We start from the raw sequence: 20,374 nt of genomic DNA on the forward strand, positions 1-20,374 counted from the left end.
ACTAATATTAGTATATGTTATATTATAAATTACATATTATGTTACAATTGTTATTATTTATTTATTTTTATTGATTTTAGAGATGAAGGAAGGAATAGAGAGAGAAACATAGATGTGAGAGATACAGCGATCGACAATTATTATTTTTATTATTATCTATGCCTTTGTTTATCTCTTGAGTTTACCAGGCTGGTAGTATAAACTAAATAAAGCTAATTAACTTGAGTTCTACTTGTTTTGTATGGTTATTGTTAGTATTTGAAATATGGTGGCCATTGGTGAATATAAATCTTGGATGATCTGCCTATTAACTCATTTCCCTTTTAGAACATATTACCCAGTCTGTACATTATGTTTTCCCCACTATTTATATCCCCATGATTTTCATTTCTTGGTGAATGGAAAGAACATGAGCAACAGATATGGTTTTACCATATACTATGACATTTGGTAAATTATTTGTCACTACCTGGCTTGTTTTCATGGCTACAAATAAGGCAAATAGTATTTTATTTGTAGTATCTTAGTGGTGTAAAGATGAGGCAATATAATATGTGTATTTAACACTGGCCTTGGCAATTAGTAGGTGCTCATTCCCTCCACTGCCTACTGACCCTCTTTACCTGTTTGGCAGCAAACAGCTTTCCCTGGTATTTATTAATCACAGTGTAACCACCTGGCACTTGGCGATCTTCATACCAGGCAACAGGTATCAAGAAATCACGAGGATTGGCCAAGCCATTGGCTCCTAGAATACAATGACCCATAGTCTTTTAGACAATTTGGAAGTCACTTAGGAAAGATGCTCATGGTTGCACAAAGCAAAAGGACTTTCTACATCAAGAGCCACCCTATAATTTGCTTTCACTGTTCAAAGGCTCATTGGATTCCCAGTCTGGTACCTTTTTAAGAGGACCCAAAAAATTTGATCCAGAAAAAATAAATCATGAGAGTCATCATCATCATTGCCAGCATCATCTCCCAAAGTTTTAGAGCGAATATGGTTTATGAAACCACTTTACATATATTATTTCATCACTATAGGTGAAGGGAACAGAGAGGAGGAGGAGACTAGAAAAGAGGAAAAGGGAAGATCTGATAGAAATACTAGACCTTTTTCTTTCCAAGAAAACCCTGATTACTCTAGAACTCATCTACAGTCCTTGATCTATAGTCCTTGAGAAAGAAAGGGTTCCATGCTGGTGGCCCAGGTGTGCCATTGCTCCTCAGGCAGAACTCAGAATAAATCCAGGTCTGGAAAACTGCTCTCCAGCCTGACAAACCTGTCAGGAAGAAAGGATTCAGGACTTGCTTGCTTAACTTTGCTTTGCAAGTGTTCCCTCCAGAGAAAAATAAATAAATCAAAAGACCAAAAATGAAAAACATAAGTGCAAAAACTTAATTTAACTCTGAGAGGAGAGACCTGGGGAGTGTTTAATAGTTTCTAGCTCCTGGGTTAAAAAAAAAAGGGGGGGGGCCAGCTGGTTAGAAAATTATATGTATTTTCAGGAGGGTACACGTTCCATAGAACCCGGAGGCTATGCTGACTGCAGAGCAGCAGGAAGCCAGACCAAAGTGGGAAGAGCGGGTGGTGAACAGGATGACAGACGGCCCACCATGGCTCCAGCTGCCTTCCTGCTGCCTCCCACCTTCCTCTGACTATTTGGTTCCTCCCAGGGGAGTGACCAGAAGGCACATGCTGGCCGGTCCCTGTTTTGCTCTAAAAAAGCTGTTAACAAAAAAGGGAGAAATTGGGAGGTGTGGCCACCACCTTCAGCAAACATGCCAAAGATGAAACCAAGGGCCAATTTTCCCAACCACTCTTTTCACTCCAAGAGATGGTTTTTAGAACAACCCCTCCTACCACCTTCAGTTCTTTCCTGCATCTCTTGCCTCCAGCTGGCCAGAAAAATCAGGAGTGGGGCATCTTAGTTCACTTTTGACTATTTTAATCTGCCTCATGGAGGCTGTGCTTTCTAGCTTCTTCATAACACTGAGTGATGTACCTTTTTTGACTGTTAAGTGTTTAGATTTTGTGGAGTGTGCTCAGCAGGAATGTGAGGTTCATAGACTATGTGTCTCTCGGTCTGTTTCCTCTTTCCATAGGAATATAGCACCTGCCATTGTTATGGCTTCCACCCTGTATTGTGTACACACAATCAATAAACTTAAGACAATGATATCCCTTCTAGTCACAAAGCTCTTCTCCATTTGTATGCTTTCCCATTTGTATTGTTTAAGCTGTTCTCTTTCTTCTTTATTTTTCCTCATCTTTTCAACAAGAATTAGCTAAATCTCATCTCTTCTGTGAAGCTGTTCTTGGTGACTTGGCTCAAAGTATTCCAACTTCTGCATCCAATAGGGTGTATGTACATACACTGCTCTCCAATGGTCTATGTACTGTTATAGAGAGAAATTTATAATGGTTTGTATTGGGTCATTTTCTGTTATACACATTATACATGTATGGGAAGAGGTTTGTGTTACCCTCGATGAGGTTTCTGTCACTACCTTCAGCACCCAGGGGAGCTGAAACAAACTGGTGGGTTAATACACCGATGAGCTAATAAGTGAAGGTTCCATTTCAGCAGTTGGGTCAGCGATGCTACCTGGAGCCCCTGAACTTAGAGGTCTGAACAGAAAGTCTGGCATCACTCATGGAGTTCCAGGAGGCTTCTAAAATTCCCAACTACACTTGGGCTAGAGAAGAAGTTGTCTAGAGGAAAGTTAAAGTTTGAGTGAGATAATGAGGGGAGAAGAATGTTTAACTCTCATGCAATTATCTGTGTCCTATATGTCAATCCAGGCTTAGAGGCTTGTGGTGGAGATTTACCAATTGGTCCCAGGTCAGGCAATTCAAAGTGGACACCGTAGACTTCCAGGATGTAGCCTCTAGTCTCCTCGAACACATCTACGCTGAACCGCATTCCTCTCTGGAATGAGAAGCAGACACTCATGTGCCCTCCCAGATCACATATCTATATATCTAAAAGCCTAAGTGACCGAAGGACCGAACGACCAGTCACTATGATGCACACTGACCACCAGGGGGCAGACGCTCAATGCAGGAGCTGCCCCCTAGTGGTCAGTGCGGTCCCACAGCGGGATTGCCGCTCAGCTGACCAATGGGTGCCAGTCGCAGGGCTCACAGCTGGCCATGACAGCCCGGAGACCACACCGGAGTGGCAGCGAGCCTACTGAGTGGCGGTGGCAGGTGCAGCAGGGCTGGGATGAGCAGGAGCAGCAGGCAGGAGCAGCAGGCGGCGTTGGACTGCTGGTTTCGGCCAGATCCCTGCAGTCCATGCCGAGGGACCCCACATGTAGTTATAAAGAAGCTCCAAAGCCACAGCCAACCCCACATGCTCAAGCTATAGTCTGCTGAACTAGATCTGAGAGACAACCAACTCAAAGATGAGTTAGAAATAAAAAATGTAAATCCTAATCACATCTGTGACCCAAACCAACTCTAGTGTATTATCTTATTTGGTTCAGAGATCATAGTGCCCCAATGTAGCAAAAATTGTCAGAAATCTGTCTTCACTGCCCTCCACCCATATCCACGGCCTAATCCAGAGTGTGTATAAGTGTTCAGGAAGGTGAACTGACAATGCTCTTTGCTTTGCAATTGTGTGCTATTTTAAAACAAAGCAGACACCCAAGCCTGCTCATCCTTCGGCACAGGGAGCCTTCTGTGTAACTCAAACTCCCTCCCCATTGCCCAGACATGACAGAGACATTTTAGAGTTGGAAATAGCAGCAGCTGCAACATCTGATTGCTCCCAAATTAGAGAGAGGCAGAGAGAGGGGACACATTACTCACCTGAATGACGCAGATCTCGTTGGGCTGCACAATCATCTTGCCAAACTCGGTATAAATGAGAAGTTTCCCTTTCTGGGGAACTAATAAAAAAGACAGGACAGCAGTAAGTGTCTCTTTTAATGGAAGAACCAATTCACGAAGAGTCAAAAGCTTAAGGACTGCATTTGCTTTTTCATTCCCAACGAACAGAGCTTTATTGAGTCTCAAAGGGAAAAATGTATGACAACTTAGGTTACCTATTTTATTATGTAGAAGAACGCGCATGAAAAAATGGACTCTGGTTTTTGGGGTTCTTTTTTTAGTTGTCAAGTAAGGATCCTGAATATACACAATTCTGGGGATTGACCAAAAAAGGCAACTGAAATAGGACAGAAAACCACCTATTTCTGATGCTTCCAGCAGAAGGCTATTATTTGCATGTCTAATGTCTACACCAAAGTGTCCACTCCAAAATATTTCTACTAAAGCCATCAAAAAGAAGGGGCAGACCAGATCAATCCCTGACTGACATTCCAGTTTAGGGCTCTCATGAAAATCTGTGTTTAAATTGCAGTCATCAATGACAGATAGCTTTTTCTTGGGTGAGTATGATGGCAAATAGAGCTATCTTAATAAGTTAATCTCATCTTGGTATTGCTCTTCATTTCTTTTCAGCTGCTCAGATCTCCCATATTAGAAGGACCCAACAGAAATGGGCAAAATCAGAGAGACCAGGACATAGAGTAAGGGCTCTGAGGTACAAAAGGAATCTTTTCCAGACCCCCAATTGTCTTTAGACCTTAGTCTATAGATTCCACTAAATAAGACAGATTGAAGGATGAAGGGTAATAATATGTATAAAATTAGAAAGAAGCTTATGACTAGGGCTAAATTCACAGTGAAGGGGTCTGAAATCTTCAAAACTTACCAATCAAGAAGTCCCCATCGGAATTGTAAAAGCATCTGAAACATAGAATCATTCCTGTGATTTCCTGTTTTAACATCACCCAGACAAATTAATTCACTGTACAAATTATTGTTCAGCACCCGCTCTGCGAGATTTAGTACTAGGTATAAAATGGTGTGCAAAATTATCCAATCTCTGCCCTCATGAGGCTTAGGGTCTAGTAGGAAGTCAGACAGCAATCAAACAGAACTATATCATCGTAAACTGTAATGGCACTGTGAAAGGTAAGCCCAGGGAAATGAAAAATAATGGACATGATCTAACTCGAGGAATCAGCAAGAGCTTCCCTGAGAAGGGGACATTTGACCTGCGATCTGAAGGAATCATCGAGGCAAGGGTTTAAGGAGGGAGGCGAATATCCCAGGCAGAAGGAACAGTATGTGCAAATGCTTTGAGGCAGGAGGACACATGGCAGGTGGAAAGAACCGAATGAAGGCTACTGTGGCTCAAGTGGGGAGAGAGGAGGTGCCTGATATGAGCTGGACCCAAAGGGACAGCTCCTGTGCCTTGTCATAGTGCTTTGATCTTGGACCTGATTCATGGCTCAGATAAGTTAAACATCTTGCCCAAGGTCACCCAGGAAGAGTAGAATTGCCTTTGGACACAGTGGTCTGGTTCAAAAATGGTTCTGATATTCTGATATTCCCAAAGAAAAGGCAGGAATGCCATTTACATACTTTTCTGATTAAAAAAAATCCAATATCAAAGCTCCTCTATCTAGGAATTTTAAGCTTACAAAGTTGTTAGCTGAAGCCAAAGTCTGTCCGCTTGACCTGCCACCTACAGGTGGTCCTAATGGCTGACCATGCATCATGACTTTGGACTCAAGAATAGTCCTGGGAACTTTAGAAATTAAGAATATTCTAACTCAAATCTGGTTAAGGCCAAAATGCCTCTTGGACTACTCCTGCTTTCCAGTGTCCCGTTGTCCCTTTTCGATTTGCATTGTTATGTGACATTCTTGTTTAGGTCACAGGAGTCTATCAAGATAAAAATACTCATTTATTGTCATTATTAATAAGTGCATGTCAACATTGCCCTGGGGAAGAATCAATAACAAAAACAACAATCCAGATTTTACCCTCTGGTCAGCAGCTTTTGGGGAAAGGGGCTGTCCTACCTCAGGACTGAGTCACTTACCTGTCCCCCATGGAGGTGTTGCAGAGGAAAATGTGGACAGCAAGCCCATTGTTAGATCTGATGTCTCCAGCTCCACATAAGGTGTGCAGGCCCTGGGCGAGACCCGAAGGAGAAGGAACAGTGAACATGAATAGTGCCTAAGAGGCTACCTCTCCTCCTGGTACCTGAGGGCCATGAGACAAGGTTCTAGTACAAGTGTCTTCCCTTTGGGACCAGTGGGACATTTGGGATTCAGGTTACCTATGGGGAGTCCAAAATTTATTGACTTATGTTTGGTAGATGGTGGTTCACCTTAGTTACCTGCCATGGTGGTTCACCTTAGTTACCTGCCATGGATTGTCTTAATTGCTGCATCAGATGAACTTATAGAGCATCAATTGATTAGAGCATTTCATCATTTTTGTACTTAGATCAACCTGAAGGAAAGTTTCTATTGGAGGTAAAATCAGATATCCAGGAGGCTTGGGGAGGAAGACTGCACCATTAGGGACCAGTCACTGCCCCTCAAATACACCAGACCATGTGGGCACTCCTCTGCTTAGGAATAGGGTCAGCACTAATCTCTCCAGAACAAGGCAAAGGGAAGCACTCTGACCAACTGTAACCCTCTGCTGATCATCCACAGTCCAAGAAACTGTAACACTTAGGCCATCTAAAGCTGCCCTCAGCCCCAAACCTGTACACTGAAAGCCCACAAGGAGAGAGTTCTGTTCCTCCAGGTATCCATGATTCACGCGGGGTGGAGGACTTCTTTTTGCATTTTAATTCAATTTCCAAGTTTGGGGGCTATTTAGATAGGTCTACGTAGGGGTTGGAGTATTTAATATGGGTGAGGAGGTCAACATGATACAAACAATTTGGCATATGGCTGGACATCTGGACTCTCCCTACGTAAACCATGACATGAGGTTGGTCTGCAGAATCTTCCACTAGCTTTTTTGAGCCCCACCTCCTTACAGCTCCTCTCTTCCTCCCTGATACGCCTTGCTCTGAGCACAGGTGTTCCTATACTCTCAGCATCTATTACTACCAAGCAGAACTTCTAATCAGCATTGTCCTAACCAGAATTGCTGGCCTGAGTTGATCCTATTCAGGGGATCATTTCGGAGAGTTTCTGAATTTGAATGGGGAAACAAATTATATATTTGTTTTCACTAATCTCTGACTGAAATTTATCATTTCCTTCAATTAATGTGGACATAAGCAACAAACTACAGCAGTATTAGAGGTGCCTGTAACCTTGACACTGATAGAAATCATGGATCATTTTACATCACATTAGAGTTGTTACAGATATACCAAAATATCATTTATACTCATACTTCTAATAACCAGAGTTATTAGATCTTCTCATAGATTTTGTGATTTAGTGCATTAATAAGGAAGCATGCTTATTACTATAAACCAAACCAAATTTATTTTAATATTTTCATCATTGTATTTCAATATAATCGGCTTCTTTGTCATTTTATGCAATTTATTTTATGCATTTAAGAACACAGGCTTCACCAGACTACCAAAGGAGTCTTTGTTCCCCAAAACAAAGGAACCTGGGAAGGTAAAAGCTCAATTTCCTTTGGCTGTTGGGAGATGTTGTAAATAGCCCTCGAGTGCTCTTTGGTGTCAGGGTGGAGATGGTGCCTGTAAGTAAGACATCAATGGGCAATGCCGAAAGCAGAGGCAGATGGTGCTGTGCCGGCTGCCCGCCTCTAAGGCTGCTTCTGCCTGGCATTCAGCCCACAAATGGCTGGATCACTCACAGCGGAAGAGAGAAGGAGCAGTGGGAAGGTGTGGGCAGCATTGACTTACACTCACAAAGTCCACCTTCTTCTGAGATGCTTTTGGAATCTCAAATGGTTTCCATCTAAGCTGGAAAAAAATACACATACAGGAAAATGATTTCACAATGGGGAAACCATAGACTTTCTAAATAAAAAGCACCGATTACACAGAAAAAGGACAGCTGCTCCCTGCAAGGTTCTGACTACTTGTGATTTTTGTTATTTTAAATTTAATAATTATCCATCATTTCCTTAAAGGGGCTCAGTTGGTGTGTGTGTGTGTGTGTGTGTGTGTGTGTGTGTGTGTGTGTTTAATTCATATGCATATATATTGTCTTTGTTCATTAGCACTTTGAATTACAAATTTTTTTTTAAAAAAAACACCATTGCTTCTTATTTCAGAAACTGTTTATTTCTTTTAGCATTTGGCTCAGGCACACCAGTGAGTTTTGACCGATGCTGCTTCTAATGCTATTTATAATCAGCTCCCTTTGCTGGCACGCCAGCCTCTCTGTGTGGGCCCCGGACACAGCAGGAGAAGGTTCTACTTCTCCTGCCAGCCCTTGGAGTTTTGAATTATTTCTTGAAGCGAAAGAAAAAGCACCCAGCCGAGATTGAATTTGGTAACTGCAGTACCAGGTTCAATTTTTTTTTTCACCCAACCCCACGTTTGTCCCCAGGCTGCCTGACAGTTCAGTTTAAATCACAACAATCTTTAATTTAATAATGAAGTGATCTAAGGAAGTGGGGAGAAAAACCAGCAGGTCCAGGCCCTACTCAAAGAGTCAGCCCCGTACTTATCAATCAATCTGGCAGCAGGCCCGACCCAGCCAGGCTGGCAGCTGATGAACCCAGCAGCCTCGGGACACTCCGTGGGGCGAACTGCACCCCAAGGAATGGCTCCACTGGCTAGGTAGGGCCCATTAAGTCACTGGGCTCAGCTCATTCTGTATTTCAGAGAAGCAGTCAGGGTCGGGATTGGGGGAGGGGAAAGCAAGCAGCAAATGGAAAGGCAGCGCTGGGGTTGTTCTGCCTCTCCGATTCACACAGTCACGCAGCAGCCTTTATTTCTTAAAAGCAACACAGAGGATCACATTTTGGGACTACTTAAAAAGAATGTAAAATGTTGATTTGAGGAACGCTGTTGAAATCATGCTTCAGAAAGAAGGAAAATATTTAGGACTAATTCATTCAAGATGATATTTCCTGGGAAAAGAGAGGGAACCTGAGAGCAAGGATCTAGAAAGGGTTTTTCAACCTTGGCACTACTGACATTTTGCAGCGAATAATCCTCTGTTGTGAGGGGCTGTTCTGTGCATCATTGGATGTTTAATAGCATCCCTGACCTCTACTCACTAGATGCAGTAGCAATCTCTTAAGTTGTAATGATCCAAAGTGTCTCCATTGCTAAATGTCACTTGGGGAACAAATTTCCCCGGTTGAGAACCACTGAGCTAGGAGGATATTCCCCAGACATCAGGAAGGGCCACAGAAAAGCACTTAATAGGGTTCACATCCTGGATGAGCAGTGGCCTCAAAGAACCTTTCCTAATGCAAAAAGGGATGCCCTTCAAATGATAGAGATGGTATAGGGAGAGGAGTAGTTTATCTGCTGGATCTGATAGCAGCAGATTGTACAGGGTCTAAATTCAGCATATCATGAAGGATGATAAAGACTGTAAGGTGGTTCTATCAAACCCAGTGCCCAGAAGAAGAAGCAAGCTTTGATTGAATCTTCAGGCAAGATTCTGGCTAGGAGCTTTGGTGTGATATGCTGCTGAATGTGAGGAGGGAGATCTGGGGAAAGGATAAAAAGGAAAAGTCCATGGAGTACAGGATAGAACCATCTGCCAACTCCAGATGTTCAACTTAATTGCATGCTGTGGAGCAATTACCCCCTGATCCAAAGGGGGCTGTGCATTGGGCTGAACCAGGAGACCTGAGTTCTGTTACTGCTTCTGTTCCCATTTATTCTATGAGCTCAGGCACGTCATTTCCTCTCCCTGGATTGTGTTTTTTCTTACATGTAAGAAAAGCTATAATCCCATAATTTACTTCAGAGAAGAGCTTCTGATTTAGTCCTATAACTTTTTAATCATTCATTTTATTCATACTATATATTATTGATAAATAACCTCCTATTTATCAATATAATCTATATTAATAATAGAGGAATATGCAAATTGTCCAGGATGCCGTCACAGTAACAATAACGACCAAACAGAACAGCAGGCTGCGTGGGGCGACCAGGCCGGCAGGGGGGTTAGTGAGGGACAACCAAACGACTGAACAGCAGGCTGCATGGGGAGACCAGGCCGGCATGGGGGGCAGTTGGGGGCGACCAGACTGGCAGAAGGGGGCAGTTGGGGGTGACCACGTCGGCAGCGGGGCAGTTAGGGGCAATCAGGCCAGCAGGCAGAGGTCATTAGGGGTGATCAGGCTGGCAGGAGGTGGGCAGTTAGGGGTGATCAGGCAGGCAGGCAGGTGAGCAGTTAGGAGCCAGTGGTTCCAGATTGTGGGAGGGATATCTGACTGCTGATTTAGGCCTGATCCCCAGAATCAGGCCTAAACTGGCTGTCGGACATCCCCCAAGGAGTCCCAGATTGGAGAGGGTGCAGGCTGGGCTGAGGGGACCCCCCCCCATGCACAAATTTCATGCACCAGGCCTCTAGTAATTTTATAATTAAAATTTAATTATTAAACATTTAAAAACAATGAAATCCATTGTAGGACTCAATGCAATATCTTGACACTAGTGGATTTTAATAAATTTGTGGTGAATGGTTGAATGAATAAATATAAGGTACTGGGAACATTGATAGTAATATCTCAAAGAACAAGACTAAAGCAAATTTGTGAGGTTTTTGGAAGTCAAAATGACATTCAGGCAATAGTAGATTGATAAATGTTTCTAAAAGTACAATGGTTATTTCTAAAATGTAAGTCAATTCTTTATGAATATAAAAACCCATCCATTCTTCCATATCCTTTCTCATTTTTGGCCAGTTCTATCAACTATTGGGAGAGAGGTGTTGACATCTCCAACTATAACTGGGGATTCATCTAATTCTCCTTTCAGTTCTATCATTGCTTCACATATGTTGCAGCTGTATTCTACAAGTTTTATTGGAAAATAAACTCTTCTTACTAGAAATGAGGTGATCAAAAATAATTTGAGGGAGTCCAAAGTTAGAATAAAATATTTTTTAAGGTTACCAAAGGAGAAAGACTGGAATGAGTGGCAGCATTTAATTATCAAGATTTGAAATTCATGCCCAGGGAGAAAAAGAAAACAAGAGAATTGATCTCAGTTATTTTGAGTCAGAAGATCAGGAGTTGGACTGGATGATTCAAATATATTTTTCAACGCCAGGATTCTTTGATGTACTGAGATTCACTACAAAATTGCCCTGGACTTTAGATTAAGTGAGTTAGATCCTCTCAACACCATTGGATGGTTAGAGATAGACATATCGTTAGAAGTCGATACCATCTACCCAAGAGGTTGGAAGTAACTTGTAGATATAGTAGTGCTTACACTGTGTCAGCATTTATTAGCCCCGCTATGGCTAGGAGAGGCCTAGGGTAATCCACTACAGTGAGTTTTAGTCCAGAATAGGGAAAGCAATTTGAGGAAAAAGGTAGCATGATTGGTGTGGAAGAAAAATCAGACTTTGAGTTCTTTGGAATTCTTTTGAGTAATAGACAAGAGTACAAGTAAGGAGGATACAAGTCACTGTACTTTATTTAGGCTTTCTAAAGTCTATCATGGGGCTACAAAAAAGGTGAGCCTTCATGGGATTTGGATAACATTTTTTTCATGAAAAAAAAAAATCCAACAAACAAAACCTGGATTCCCATTTGGCCTTTCCCTTGAGTATAAAGCTAAGGGCATTGAATCCATTACTCAGCACCCATCATAAGAGCATGAAACATAGTGGTCACTTAATAAATATTTGTTGGATGACATTTAATTATCACAACTCTCTGAGATTCCTATGATTATTATTGTCTCTATTTTATTTTAAAATATATTTGTTTCATTGATTTTAGAGAGGAAGGGAGAGGGAGAGAGAGATAAAAACATTAATGATGAGAGAGAATCATTGATCAACTGCCTCCTGCACGCCCCCTTCTGGGGATAAAGCCAGCAACTTGAGCATGTGCCCTTGACCAGAATCGCACCTGGGACCCTTCAGTCCATAGGCTGATGTGCTCTTCACTGAGCCAAACCGACTAGGGCTATTGTCTCTATTTTAGAAGTGAAAACACAGATGGTGTAGACCAGTGGTCGGCAAACCGCGGCTCGCGAGCCACATGCGGCTCTTTGGCTCCTTGAGTGTGGCTCTTCCACAAAATACCATGTCCGATTGAAATTTTGTGGCCCATGCGCAGAAGTCGGTTTTCGGCCTGGGCGAGTCTATTTTGAAGAAGTGGCATTAGAAGAAGTGGGGTGGGGGTGGGGTCGGTTGGTCCGGTGACAGGAGACGCGGTGCAGGTGGGCCGCGGGATAGCAGCGCAGGGGAGGTGCGCGATTCATGAAGGAGTTGAGTGTGGATGGGAGAGTTGGAAGGGGTCGAACTCAGCGAACGTACCTCAATCAGATTGAGGACGTTTTTAGCAAAGGCCAGCTTAGGAGTACCCTAATTAAGTTAACAACAATGTACCTACCTATATAGTTTAAGTTTAAAAAAATTTGGCTCTCAAAAGAAACTTCAATCGTTGTACTGTTGATATTTGGCTCTGTTGACTAATGAGTTTGCCAACCACTGGTGTAGACCAAGTAATATTTTTCTACTAAAACCTGATGCCAATACTCTCAGACTCTCTTAGTAACCTACGTCCTATTCCCTTTACTCTCAGGTTGTCCTGATATGCTTCTCAAACTATCCGTGATCTCCTTGGCTCCTGAACCCAGGCTTTGCCTCCTTTTAATGGTCTTGTGCTTGGTCTTCCAATCTGACCTTATTTATGCTCTTCCTGTGCTGAGTTGTCTTGGCCCAGCCTGTCTCCTGGGACCTGAATCCTGCTGAGGTCCTTTAGTGTCAACGTTTTTGTGTGCAATCTTTTTATATTAATTCATTCAAATGATTTATTGAACCTCTCTGTGTGCCAAGTTTTATGCTAGGTTCTGGAGATAAACAGGAGTACAGGCTTGGCCCCCCGGGGAACCTACTACAGAAGATCCTGGGAGTGTGGACACTTTCTGATAGGAAAACAAGGAAATGCATAAGTAGAAATGACTTTGGAAGAAAAACATAAACAGAAATGTTCCCTCAGGAATAAGTCCTGACACAGGGCCCATTTAATATTCTTATACGATGGAAAATAAGAGACAGACACAATGAAATAATCTGGTTTGCAGACAGCTCCAACATCTTTCTCAGGGGTAAAATACAAGTTGATGGAGATGTACTGGTAAAAGAGCTAGCAGGCTATCTAAAAGGGCTGAACAGGGCAACGTGCAGTGCACTGATGGCCAACGCCCATGAGTGCATTTAGGGAAATGATATCTAGTCTATTTACAGGCTGATGGGATCCAAGCTATCAGGGAATATCATCAATAAATTCTAGTCATTCTGCTTTAAAAGAAGGCCTATGCTGGACCCTGCAGGTCTGTGAAGATGATGAAGGCATAGATCTCAGAGTGTGAGAGAGCCGGAGTCTGGGAAAAACTGGGGAAAGGAGATTTTAAAAAGTTATGTTGTGGGACATATAGTGCGTCTTCTTGATTTGTTTTCAGGAGAAACAAGTGAAGCTTGAAGTTATTTTCAATTGTTTTTGGTCTCCGGCTGCATGGGATCCTGGACCTCATTTATTTACATTTATGTACAAAGAACAAGACTGGAAAGAAACCAAAGCATTAGAAGTTGTTAACTCTGCACTGGTGGGATTATTGGGCATTGACACTTTTATATAAGTCTTAAATAAAAACATGTATTAATGATGGGGGGTGCATTAATGTTGTTTAAAGAAGTGTAAATAGTTTCAATAGACTAGTCAGGGCAGGTTGAATTACAAAGGGTTAAAAACTTAAAGAGGTGGAGAACCCAAGAAGTTTTGGAGGAAAGAGGCTTTTAGGATTGTGAGACCTGAACAGTCTGACAAATTAGACAAGTGTTTGAAACATTTGTTATAATTTGCATGTCCTGGAAGGTAACTTTACGATGTAGTCTTTAATTAGCATTGAGGTGTTTATCACTTAGTTCAAATTATACTGAGAACTAAAAGGTAGTTTCCTCAGCTGAGGCTTAATTGGGTCAAGAGTCTGACTTTCCAACCATCAAGAGGTTGGGGATGTAGTAATAAAGAAAGATAAACTTTAAAGGACTCTGACTTTCAAGAAGAATACTGATTTAAGAATGCTAATTGAAATCTGTAAATCATTTAAATTGGATGCAGATTTGTTTGTTAAATGATGAGGTTCCAGAAGTTAGAGGAAGGTGAATGATGAACACAATTAGGTAAATTTCTTATCTAATTTATTAGTGGATTGAACTTGTTATATCCACAGGCTAAATCTAAATATACTCAAAAAGAGTTTACATTAATTCTTAAATAATTCATTAAATAAACACTAAAAGAAAATGAATGTTTTGTGGGTATAGTCCCCAGTTTTCTGAGCAGCGTATCAAAAAGATAACAGTGATGATAGCATATCCCATGATGTTCTCATGGAGAAAACATTAGGTAATTCTCAGATCTTCAAATACCCAGAGATGACTAAGATGGGAACTTGGTGGAGCTGATGAATCATTTGCTTTGATCTGTGACAGGTGAAGACATACCTACCATACAGACTTCAGCTGGAAGGGTTGTCAGATAGGTGCCTAACTATAATTTTCTCAGACTTTCTTGGTGGGAGTCTGGAATATATATTTAGAAGAGATTATGAGGGGGAAAAGTGATGAATGCAAATTGCTGTGGTTATTAATGAAGCACCAAATTGGAAAGAGATATTAACTTGTCAAGAAGGTGTAAACGAGAAGACAAAAGCATTAATGTAGCAAGAACAGCCAGGGTGTGTGCATCATGGCAAGGGAAGTGGGATGGCAGGTGACGTGAATCACAGAGGAGGGAGATGATGAACTGCTACCTGGATGGGGCTGGTGTTGACAGAGGCACTGTTGAGTCCTGGGGAACATCTATCCCAAAGTATGTGGGCACAGGTCAAAAATGAGCAGGGGGAATATTGGAGAAGAAGTTCACTTGGTGGCCACCATATAGAAAGTGTTTGAAGGAATTCAAAATGGGGAAAGGTAACAAGTTCAAGGAGAAATGCAAAGAAAGGTTTAAATGGGACACATTGGGTAGCGGGGAGGAAATAAATATGTACTGAGAACCTACTAGAAAGTAAGCAGAAACATTTGATACAGCTATTTTGATACCTCCATATTAACTCATGCTTTTTAATGCAGTTGCCTCAAATTTCCCTCTCAGTTTATGTTAACAATTTATGAAATAATGAACTAACATGCCCAAATGGCATACTTGACTCTCACCTATGGTGGGAGACTTCCATTTCCTATTTTGTTAATTTAACATCATTTGAGTTTTTATAAGTGTCTATTATCTTTATAATAAGACAAAACCAAAAAAAATTCTATCAGGACAAGGTTAGCTTCCATTGAGAAGCTATATGTACCCCCCAAATAATCATTATAAAAGGATATATTTATGTTAAATAAAATGTGACAATAGTAGTCATAGAAATAAAGATATATAATAAAAGGATAATACTGCACTTATTACATGTCACACTCACAGTAGAGTCACATTTTCCTTAAAGGCTAGGTTTAAAATCTAACCCCCCTACCCTAAATAAAATATAAAATAAGTGGGCTACACTGTTTCCCACATAACTATGATCAAATCTAAGAAGACATATTAAGGCAGTGGTTCTCAACCTTCTGGCCCTTTAAATATAGTTCCTCATGTTGTGACCCAACCATAAAATTATTTTTATTGCTACTTCATAACTGTAATGTTGCTACTGTTATGAATCGTAATGTAAATATCTGATATGCAGGATGGTCTTAGGCGACCCCTGTGAAAAGGTCGTTCGACCGCCAAAGGGATCGAGAACCACAGGTTGAGAACCGCTGTATTAAGGTGATAGAGGCTTAAGTGACTGGTGTGGATGACATGAGCAGGCAGGGACACTGAAACTCCCCACTCCACCCCTAGTTATTAAATAACCACTCCTTTTTAAATAGTTATCTTAAGGGGCCATGGTTTGAATACCCAAACATCTTATGGACTTTTCCTGTAATCCTTCCTTTAATCTAGCTCAATGGTTCTCAAATTTAGTGCACAGAAGAATTACCACAATTTGTACAACCAACCTGGGGACTCTGTCTTCACTTCATCCTTGAGTGTCACCTGGGTTCCTAATCCAATAGTATCTTACCACCTTCTCTCCTACACTCTGGGGTAAGAAATGCATCTGGCATACCATCCTCATTATATATCTACACTAATAAAAGAGAAACATGGTAATTGGCGTACGACCGCTACCCTTTTCATTGGCTAATCAGTGAGTATATGATATGCTAAGTGTCTGACCGTTCCACTGTTCACCAGTCACTATGATATGCACTGACCACCAGGGGGCAGATGCTCCAACTGGTAGGTTAGCTTGCTGCTGGGGTCCAGCAGATTGGGACTGGGCAAGATAGGGTGGCACACTCGAAACCATGTATCCTATACTTTATGGATGAGTTAAGGGCTTTTTATCAGTGATAATTTTGTTTATACTTAATTTTTGTCTTACTTGCTCATTTTACAACCACCCTGTTCCTTTGCAGAACATGCGATTTGCCTCTACTTGAGGGAACTATCAAAAACCTAATTGGGGATTCTCTATGCTGCCTGAAGGAAGAAAAAAAAAAGAAACTGTAGTGTGGTCCAAATACCCTCTCAACCTTCCAAAACTAGTATATAATAAATGCTTAATTTATTTTACCCAACCAGGAATTCTACCAAAGTACATTTATCCATTATTTCTATTTTCTAATGGTAGATGGAGTCACTATTAAGCAGTTGGGTTTATTTATTAAGCGAAAGCAAACAAATGTGGCCATTGTAACTCTAATAGAGAAATTAGAGAATTTGAGATGCAACCCATTGAGGAGTCAGGCTAATTCTCAGAGAATGAACAGTGACTTTGTCTAGAGTGGTTCATGAGATGAGGGAAGAAGTAAATGGTTAAATGAATATGGTAAACTAGAGGCCCAGTGCATGAATCCATGCACATTGAAAGGAAATTAATTAGAAGAAATATTTTAGAGGCCGGGGAGGGACTGAAGGAGGTTAGCTCCAGGGCATGTCCAGCCTGTCTTGCCCAGTCCCAATCTGCTGGACCCCAGCAGCAAGCTAACCTACCAGTTGGAGCATCTGCCCCCTGGTGGTCAGTGCATATCATAGTGACTGGTGAACAGTCAATCTTACCCCAGAGTGTGGGAGAGAAGGTGGTAAGATACTATTGGATTAGGAACCCAGGTGAGACTCAAGGATGAAGTGAAGACAGAGTCCCCAGGTTGGTTGTACAAATTGTCCCCCACACCCCCACACAAGGGCCCTGACCAGCAGAAGGGGAAGGGGCAGGAGCTGAAAGCCCAACCTTTTGTCTTGGCAGGGGACCGTGTCTGTGAGGTTAGAGGTTGGAGCAAGGCCTGACTTGTTCCAATGTGCTCAAAGGCCAATATGCCATATACAGGCCAGTGGTCAACTGAGAAGGATGTCTGCTTCATGCATTACATTTCACACAAGTGGGAGTTTACACAAAATATCCTGGTTTCGGGATGGTTGTGAAGTGGATAATATTTGAAGTTGTTAACTCATATTTCCCCCCCACTCTGAATCCCTTTTCTGCTCTTGCTGGAGGGGAGTATCATTCAGTACTTAATTCTCTGAGATTTCCATAACTAGAGAAGAGATGGAGCAGAGCAGGAAACCAAAAGTGACTATGAATTATTCTGGGTCTACAAAAAAAAATCTAAGCATTCGGGGTGAGGGATTTGTAGGTATAGACATAATGTTTTGGTAAATCAAGGGGAGGCAGCAGATTTTTCTTGGGCTTTGGAAAGCGGAGGGAAATGTGGAAGGAGAGAGAGAGGCTTCTTGTTCTGTGTGGACTTTGGATACGGACTGGGGGGGGGGGGCGGTTCTTGAATCTGTGACCTGGGAACTCCCAGAGGAGGGAATGGCTATGTGGCGTATCCAGTACAACAGGACCAGAGTGGCCTTGCAGATGATTCCATACCTAAAACTGGCAAGATAGCAGCAGAACAGTGGGTGTCTCAACACTACCCAGTGAGAAGGACCAACCAGCAAGGCCCAACCCCCACTCCTACTTTGGCATCTTTTAAGACCAGCAATTCCCAGCCAAGACAGAGACGAAATTGTTTTTGCCAGTTTGGCAGACAGGACCTCAGAATAAAAAATAATAGGAAACGAAAAAACAAATTTACCTGAATACAATTTCTGCAATTCTATGTACTACCGCTGCCTTTAAGTGAATATGTCGAATGACTGTATAGGAATCAAGGTTCTCACCTCCTTCCTGTGTGCCAGGCACTGTTTGAAGCACGTTCACACCTGTTCTCTTACATAATCTTCACAAGAGCACTGCACAGCAGCTTATCATGCCAATTTACGGGTAAAATACCACAGCTCAAAGACACAGCGGGTAGTAGAGCAACAGGGATGCAAACTCAGGCCTGTTTTTCTTCCTGCACTCTATAGCTGTTATCAGTGACATGTACCTAAGCTCAGGGACAAAGGGGATACGCCGGGGGTCTCAGAAGGTAAAAAAAAAAATAGAGCTCAGTCCATTGTAGCATTGGGTCTGTCTCATTACTGAAAGCAGAATAAATACTGATGCCCAGAAGAAAAGCCCTCTGGTCACTCAAACAAAAGAAGGAAGCTTAGCAAGAAATGGAATCCCCTAGGTCTGCAGAGAATGTGACAGCAACCTGTCACCACAATAAACTTACAGACTCCAGCTCAGACAAGTCTCTCATCCCTACACCAGAGGCCTTTCTTTCAGCTATGTGAGTGTTGAATGTGTTTTTTATATTCTGTGGTAAGTTTATAGTAAAACAAACCAACTAATCTATGGACATGAAGATATTTTCACTAGCCTGTATAATTTCCGTTCAACCAACTCACCTTGGCACTCTTGCCGAGTTTGAACCACTTCTGTGCCTAGGTAGTCACCATTAGGCTAGAAAAACACAAGCTTACACACACACAAGCACACACGCACACACACACACACTCACACAATCAATCAAATCCAAAATTCCTACCCAAGTTTGAGTAAAACAAAAGATTATTTATTTTAAAAAACACTGTCTAATTTCTCAAAGACATCAATCAAATCTAAAATTTCTACCCAAGTTTGAGTAAAACAAAAGATACAGCTTAATATTTATTTTAAAAAACACTGTCTAATTTCTCAAAGACCCAGGAGTGACTTAAATATTTATATTCAAGGCTTTGGCTACATGGCAAGTTCCAATTCACAGAACCTGGTTACCTGGTTAGGATCAGGATCAACTTCATCCCAGTTGTTAGTGACATGGCCTTGGTCAGTGGATTCAAAGGGCTTGTGAGAAACTGAAGGTAGAATCCTATACAGCCAACTGGGAGGAAACAAGGACACATGTCTTAGGGAGATGTTATGATATACAGACTGGCTCAGGAAGTACTCTCAGGAAGATGCGTAAGTCAACAATGATCTATGCACTTTAATGTGAAAACAATGACACAGCATCACTCCTTAATAGCCACTGCTGCCCATTACCCTGGCCTCTTCTCACCTTTCTACTCTACCCGTACTCTTCACATTAAAGCTCTGGCCCTCAGTTATTCCCATACTGACCAAAAATGAAGAATTGTCTTTCCCAATGACAACTGTAAAGGAAAAGGAAATACCTTGAAGGACATCTGTGTAGGAAAATCCATAGAAAAACATTAGTTTATATATGTCATTAAATACCAGTCCTTGCTCTGGAAGGTAAGGACAATGAATCCTTTGTAGATTGGAAGATATGGGTGGTTTCTTTATTTTTGATATGTAAATAAATTGTATTCTTTAGAATTATAAAGAGTAATACATGTCAGTGGAAAAAATAATTCAAATAATTTAAAAAGTCCTGAAAGGAAAATGGCTTTCTCCTTCAGAGCCAATCCTCAGAGGCATCAGAGCTCCACAATTTTCTTGTATATTCTCTCGGATATGTCCAATGCATATATGAACAAAATTGCCAAGTCATTGTAACACTTTATTCTCACAACAAAAATATGTGAAAGTGTCTAATCACCCACATCTTCACAAATATAGGTTATTATGAATAATTTTGCCCTTACAGGTTAAAAAATTTCATTTTAGTTTTGTATTTCCTTTATTATGAGTAAGATTGAGAATCTGTATGTTTATTGAATCTTTGTAATTTTTCTATGAATTTCTTACAAAAGTCCTTTATAATTTTTCTATTGGGTTATTTGTCTTTTTAATATTAATTTATAAGAAGTTTAAGAAATTAACACTTCTGTATTCCAAAATTGTAAGACTATCTGTTCTTATTTTCTTATAGTACATCTGTGGTACTTTCTTCCTTCCCTCCCTTCCTTTTCTTTCCTTCCTTCCTTCCTTCCTTCCTTCCTTCCTTCCTTCCTTCC

The 20,374-nt window shown here is 41.4% G+C and overlaps 1 protein-coding gene across 1 annotated transcript in view; it reads right to left on the reverse strand.

Moving 5' to 3' along the window:
* HGD (homogentisate 1,2-dioxygenase) overlaps nt 1-20,374 on the reverse strand; it is a 42,491-nt gene that overhangs the window by 12,778 nt on the left and 9,339 nt on the right. Inside the window, exons 4-10 of the mRNA XM_005875352.2 lie at nt 19,230-19,335; nt 7,716-7,775; nt 5,907-5,998; nt 4,728-4,762; nt 3,821-3,900; nt 2,834-2,933; nt 624-748 (exon numbers count right to left, since the gene is read on the reverse strand). Of these exons, the coding sequence (XP_005875414.1) occupies nt 624-748; nt 2,834-2,933; nt 3,821-3,900; nt 4,728-4,762; nt 5,907-5,998; nt 7,716-7,775; nt 19,230-19,335 (598 nt within the window). The remainder of the gene's footprint in view (nt 1-623; nt 749-2,833; nt 2,934-3,820; nt 3,901-4,727; nt 4,763-5,906; nt 5,999-7,715; nt 7,776-19,229; nt 19,336-20,374) is intronic.

This window comes from Myotis brandtii, unplaced genomic scaffold (genome assembly GCF_000412655.1).
Source record: "Myotis brandtii unplaced genomic scaffold, ASM41265v1 scaffold46, whole genome shotgun sequence".
In the NCBI taxonomy this organism is placed as follows: Eukaryota; Metazoa; Chordata; class Mammalia; order Chiroptera; family Vespertilionidae; genus Myotis; species Myotis brandtii.